Raw genomic sequence first — 7,014 nt, forward strand, 5'->3', positions numbered from 1 at the left:
CACCAGAGTCCTAAACTGCACAAGCGGCACCAGGGAATCATGATGTAAGGAATTTTGTAGGTTATTCCATCAATGGGGGGCACTAAAACTAAAGGGGGATTTACCTAAATTGGTCGAGACCAGAAGGAACTCAAGAGTTATACAAACCTTTTGATACAAGATGTAGTGGCAATTATTATAACTGTCACCTGTAATAAAGCAAAAGGTGCTATGGTAGACGCCATTGAAAGGTTAAAGAGTAGTGGCTGTTGTAATCTGGTACATGGTGTCACCATAGTCAAGAACTGGCAGGAAAGTTGACTGTAAAATATGCTTCCTGCTATTTAGGGAGAGGAGACAAGATCATTTTAAAAAAAGAAGCCACCTTCAAATCTTGGATTTTTAACTAGCTTATCCATATGTTTTTCAAACATTGTCTTTATCAATCCAAATGCCCAGATATTTCTAGGCGGGAACCCGATTGATGGGAGAACCATCTAATGAATAAAGATGTAGTTCATCTGAAACATGTTTGTGAGAAATTAGAAAACATATATTTAGTCTTGCCCGCCTTAAGTACAAGTTTTAAACCGACCAGGGCTTTCTGTAAGGCAACAAAGTCGCATTGCAGCTGTAACAGCCTGATCAACATACATAATATTGTGCCATAAATGTTTCCCAGCTCACTCCCCAGAGTGTTCAAACGGATTGTCTCACAAAGACATGCATTCTCCAGGCTGTCCTTTTCCCAATGGAACCAGCGTTTGATCGCTTTGCTCTGCATTGCAGGCCTGGCGGCCTCATTCCCCACTCAATGATAACCCTGTGAGAGAGTGCAGTCCCAAAACACAGCACCTCATTGAAACAAGTCACTTTTCATTTCTTTTGGATAGGGTTCCTCACTTTCCTGTCAACGCAGCACTTTCTCTGTTTGCTGGAATGTGGTCTCTGGCATTCCAGAAGCCCCGGCTGCAGCACAGGCCTTAACGAGTGGGTGCTGTGGAGAGCAGACTGGGCAGAGACAGACTGGGTAGAGACACACTGGGCAGAGACAGACTGGGTACAGACTTGGCAAAGAGACTGGGCAGTGACGGGCAGGGGAACATACATCAGTCACCCAGCAACACCCCCGGCCCGCACGGCAGAGGGGCATCTAGGGTCAGCCACTCCGTCGGATCAGAGCACTTTGTTATAGCCATTAAGGCTTCTCTCTCTCCATAGGGGAAGCTCACATGTGCTTCCCATGTCCAACGCACATGGTATTGGTAGGCCTAGAGCCAGAGGTACTCATTACTGCAGGCTGACCATGGAGTGTGTTTTATTGCCTCATCCATGAGCATTCAAATGCTGACATACCTGTAATTGACCGATGGCGATGTGTTTTAATGACAGTGGTTTCAAGTTGAAGTAATGGCTCATTTACAGGACAGCACATGTATTTCTAGTCACTGTCGTTCCCTCATGGCCCTTATCTTTTATGAGTCAAACACACCAGTCAAAAAATTATAGTGTATACAGGTTGAGAGAAAGGTTAAGTGTGTAATGTTTTACTTAGTGGTTAGTGTTATCACCATTCTGTACACACCATCAAGAGGCCCTAGCCATGCTAGGGTTGAAGGTCAAGTCCACAGGCCAGCGGCAGAGCAGCATGGGGTGCTTAATGCATGGGGTAGAGCAGGAATGTGTCCGAGGAGTGTACACCTCTGGCCGTTGTCAGCAGGGAAAGGATGATATGCTGTGCGGGTAATTGCAGGGGTCGTAAATGAGTAACACCGCCCACCCTGTAATGGCCTAAAGCAGTAGTATTCAAAGTTGGGGTCGTGGGGGAATTGCAGTGGTGTTGCAAAATAAAAAATGAATCAAATCAAATCAAATTTATTTATATAGCCCTTCGTACATCAGCTGATATCTCAAAGTGCTGTACAGAAACCCAGCCTAAAACCCCAAACAGCAAGCAATGCAGGTGTAGAAGCACGGTGGCTAGGAAAAACTCCCTAGAAAGGCCAAAACCTAGGAAGAAACCTAGAGAGGAACCAGGCTATGAAGGGTGGCCAGTCCTCTTCTGGCTGTGCCGGGTGGAGATTATAACAGAACATGGCCAAGATGTTCAAATGTTCATAAATGACCAGCATGGTCGAATAATAAGGCAGAACAGTTGAAAAGGCAGAACAGTTGAAACTGGAGCAGCAGCACAGTCAGGTGGAAGTCATGAAACTGGAGGGCAGGTCAGTTGAAACTGGAACAGCAGCATGGCCAGGTGGACTGGGGACAGCAAGGAGTCATCATGTCAGGTAGTCCTGGGGCATGGTCCTCACACAGGCACCTGTACTCCAGATATAACAAACTGTGCCTTATTGCTATAATAAACAGGTTACCAACGTAATTAAAAATACATGTTTTGTCATACCTGTGGTATACGATATACCACGGCTGTCAGCCAATCAGCATTCAGGACTCGAAACACCCAGTTTATAAAGTCTGACATACCACAGCATTTAGCCAATGAGCATTCAGGGCTCTAACCACCTGGTTTATAATACATTTTAGAGGACTTTCAACATACACAGGTAAGCTGAGGGAGAGACATCTAGCAAGCAACTGGGTCATGAGGGGCTGGTGAGTTTCAAAGGCTGGAAAGAGAAGGGACGTTGATGAGCGATTAGGCCGTGTTCCCATTATGAGATATCAAGGAGAGTTTAAGGAACGGGGTAGTGAAAGAGAATTCTACTTTTCAATTCGCATGCCTTACCTATCGTTGTGGCTGGAAATGTGTAATTTTTGGTCCGCACCTCAAATTGAACGTAAATATCCCAGTAGTGAATTGCTAGTAAGAACAAACATTTCAACAATGACAAAAACTTTTCTTCCAAAACATATTACATATTGAATAATGCAGCCAAACCATATCACACTCTTGAATAATGCGAACAATTCACAAGCTATACAGTTGCAGTCGGAAGTTTACATACACCTTAGCCAAATACATTTAAACTCAGTTTTTCACAATTCCTGACATTTAATCCTAGTAAAAATTCCCTGTTTTAGGTCAGTTAGGATCACCACTTTATTTTAAGAATGTGAAATGTCAAAATATTAGTAGAGAGAATGATTTCTTTCAGCTTTTCTTTCTTTCATCACATTCCCAGTGGGTCAGAAGTTTACATACACTCAATAAGTATTTGGTAGCATTGCCTTTCAATTGTTTGACTTGGGTCAAACGTTTCGAGTAGCCTTCTACAAGCTTTTCACAATAAGTTGGGTGAATTTTGGTCCATTTTGGCCCATCCCTCCTGACAGAGCTGTTGAGTCAGGTTTGTAGGACTCCTTGCTCGTACAAGCTTTTTCAGTTCTTCCCACAAATTTTCTATGGGATTGAGGTCAGGACTTTGTGATGGCCACTCCAATACCTTGACTTTGTTGTCCTTAAGCCATTTTGCCACGACTTTGGAAGTATGCGTGGGGTCATTGTCCATTTGGAAGACCCATTTGTGACCAAGCTTTAAATTCCTGACTGGTGTCTTGAGATGTTGCTTCAATATATCCACATAATTTTCCTGCCTCGTGATGCCATCTATTTTGTGAAGTGCACCAGTCCCTCCTGCAGCAAAGCACCCCAACAACATGATGCTGCCACCCCTGTTCTTCGCGGTTGGGATGGTGTTCTTCGGCTTGAAAGCCTCCCCCTTTTTCCTCCAAACATAACGATGGTCATTATGGCCAAACAGTTATTTTTTTGTTTCATCAGAGCATAGGACATTTCTCCAAAAGGTATGATCTTTGTCCCCATGTGCAGTTGCAAACTGTAGTCTGGCTTTTTTATGACGGTTTTGGAGCAGTGGCTTCTTCCTTGCTGAGCGGCCTTTCAGGTTATGTCGATATAGAACTTGTTTTACTGTGGATATAGATACTTTTGTACCTGTTTCCTCCAGCATCTTCACAAGGTCCTTTCTGTTGTTCTGGGATTGATTTGCACTTATCGCACCAAAATACGTTCATCTCTAGCAGACAGAATGCGTCTCTTTCCTGAATGGTATGACGGTGTTTATACTTGCGTACTATTGTTTGTACAGATGAACGTGGTACCTTCAGGTGTTTGGAAATTGCTCCCAAGGATGAACCAGACATGTGGAGGTCTACAATTTATTTTCTGAGGTCTTGGCTGATTTCTTTTGATTTTCCCATGATCTCAAGCAAAGAGGCACTGAGTTTGAAGGTAGGCCTTGAAATACATCCACAGGTACACCTCCAATTGAGGTGTACCAATTAGCCTATCAGAAGCTTCTAATGCCATGACATAATTTTCTGGAATTTTCCAAGCTGTTTAAAGGCACAGTCAACTTAGTGTATGTAAACTTCTGACCTACTGGAATTGTGATACAGTGAATTAAAAGTGAAATAATCTGTAAACAATTGTTGGAAAAATTACTTGTGTCATGCACAAAGTAGATGTCCAAAACTATAGTTTGTTAACAAGAAATGTGAGTGGTTGAAAAGCGAGTTTTAATGACTCCAACCTAAGTGTAAACTTCCGACTTCAACTGTACATGCATATGATACGTCTAACCCAATACATACATTCTACCTGGTGAAAATCAGTTTTTGGGACCTTACTTGCTTACCACTTTTTCCATGTGCTTTCTTCCTTCACAGAAAATTATGACCTCTTCCTAAATATTTGGTCAAATTATGCATTTTTAAAGATGGTTTCCTAGAAACAAGGTTGCCTCAACTTACCCCTTTTGCTCAACTTACCCCACTTTGAAAATGAATCCTCATTGTTAAGTTAAGAAAAAGAGCCTTGATAATACAGAAGTTACCAAACAGTTGACATTTGATTTCTGTCATTTGTGTAATCCATTTCTGTGCATTGGCTATCTCCTTGAACTCCCTGCATTTCCAAAAGGCTCTGTGAAGACCCTTACTTATCTGTAGAAAAACAACCCTGTGTCCAACTAGAAGTGTTTTAGGCAACTGGAAATTTGTTTAGTTGGATTGTCCAACTATTTTGTTTGACACAGTCCCACCAAGCACAGGGACGTCTGTGGCAGGTTCATTTATCATCATGAAATACCACTGCTATCAATGGTAGAGCATTTTCATTGGAGCTTATCGGAACCAAGTCATCGGCCTACTGAACAATGACTTCAGTAGGAATACTGCTGGGAAGTGATCTTAGACATCTTCAGTGTTTCTTGTTCAGTATAGTATTTTGTCTCTCTGTCTTTGTCACTGTCTCTATCTCTCTCTCTCTTGCCCTCTCTTTTTCTAGTTTGACAAACCAATACTACTGGAGGAGCAGCTGATGACTCTGTTGGATGAGTATGAGATATCACAGAGCTGGGGACATGGTCTGGGGAAAAGGGACACATCACCCAGGGACAACTCTGATACGGAGAGCCTGCCGGACAGCACCCCCCGTCTCTCTGACTATATCCTGTCAGAGTTGCTTAGAGATGCATACACCACCAGCTTTAGCCAGTTGGACAAAGCCACCACTATGTGTTCACCATAGAGTATTAACACAAATGTTGGGTGTGACAAATGTAGAAATGTGTATATTTACTGTGCATTCAGAAAGTATTCAGACCCCTTGACTTTTTCCACATTTTATTACATTACAGCCTTATACTAAAATTGATGAAATACATGTTTTGCCTCATCAATCTACATACAATACCCCATAATGACAAAGCATAAACAGGTTTATTTTTTATTTTTTTGTAAATGTATATACAGTGGACTCCAAAATTACTGGCAATGCACAAACAATACTTAAAAAAATATAAACAATATAAATATAGAGATAATTCCAAAATACCAATATGAGAAATACTGTACATTATTAATGTTTCAATGGAATCAACCAAAATCATGACATTTTTTAATACAAAATACATTTAACCAAAATCAAGGTTTCATAATTATTGGCACTCCTCATTTAGTACTTAGTGCAACCACCTCTGGCAAGTATAACCGCATGGAGTCTTTTCCTGTAATGTTTCACAAGGTTAAGGAGCACATTGGGTCATTATCTTGTTGGAAAGTCCACCTACGGCCAAGTCCCAGCCTTCTGGCAGAGGCAACCAGATTGTCAGCCAAAATTGCCTGATACTTGGTAGAATTCATTATGCCATCAATCTTAACCAGTGCCTCTGGACCTCTGGAATTAAAACAGCCCCAAAACATCACTGACCCCCCTCCATATTTCATATTTCACCGTGGCTTTGAGGTGCCTCTCCTTGTATGCATCTCTGTTTTGACGCCAAACATGCCGACCAAAACGTTCTATTTTGGTGTCATTTGACCAGAGCACCTTCTTCCAGGCCTAATTTAACTGATGTTTGGTAAACTCCAAGCACTTGCGTCTGTGTCTTGGAGTCAGAAAGGGCTTTCTTCTGGCAACCCTTCCAAAGAGCCTGTGGTTGTGGAGGTGGCGTCTGATGGTGGTTTTTGAAACCTGGTGACCCCAAGACGCCACCAAGACCTGTAATTCTTTTACAGTGATTCTTGGGGATTTTGTTGCTTCTCTCACCATCCTCCTCCCTATCCTGGGGGGCAAAATGCATTTGCGTCCTCTACCCGTGAGGTTTTCAACTGTTCCATATCTTTTGAATGTTCTAATAATTGCCCTGACAGTGCTCAGTGGTATATTCAATCGTTTGTGGATCTTCTTGTAGCCATTACCAGATTTATGAAGGCCTATGACCATCTGTCTCTTTTGAACTGCTAGTTCTTTTGTTTTCTTCATGGTGTTGGATGACAGTGGGATATTGCATGTGTGTTACCTCATTTTTATACCCTAGTGAAACAGGAAGTGATGTAATGGCTCAATATAGTTCCTTAAGACTTAGATAAACTTAAATAAGTGGAATTTAATTTGTGGTTTAATTTTGGTAGATGGTATTTACAATAATCTTTCAGGGTGCCATTAATTGTGAAACCTTGATTTGGAGAACATTGATTTTTAATTAAATCAATAAATTATTTTGTTTGGTTCCATTGAAACATTAATAAAGTACAGTTTTTCTCACATGT

At 41.7% G+C, this 7,014-nt stretch overlaps 1 protein-coding gene across 1 annotated transcript in view; it reads left to right on the forward strand.

Moving 5' to 3' along the window:
• The window catches only part of fsip1 (fibrous sheath interacting protein 1), a 62,814-nt gene extending 57,199 nt beyond the window's left edge, over nucleotides 1-5,615 (forward strand). The window contains exon 11 of the mRNA XM_024430703.2: nucleotides 5,249-5,615. Coding sequence (XP_024286471.1) covers nucleotides 5,249-5,491 — 243 coding nt within the window. The 3' untranslated portion in view covers nucleotides 5,492-5,615. The remainder of the gene's footprint in view (nucleotides 1-5,248) is intronic.
• The last annotated feature ends 1,399 nt before the right edge of the window (nucleotides 5,616-7,014 follow it).

Source organism: Oncorhynchus tshawytscha, linkage group LG08 (assembly GCF_018296145.1).
Source record: "Oncorhynchus tshawytscha isolate Ot180627B linkage group LG08, Otsh_v2.0, whole genome shotgun sequence".
NCBI classification, from domain to species: Eukaryota; Metazoa; Chordata; class Actinopteri; order Salmoniformes; family Salmonidae; genus Oncorhynchus; species Oncorhynchus tshawytscha.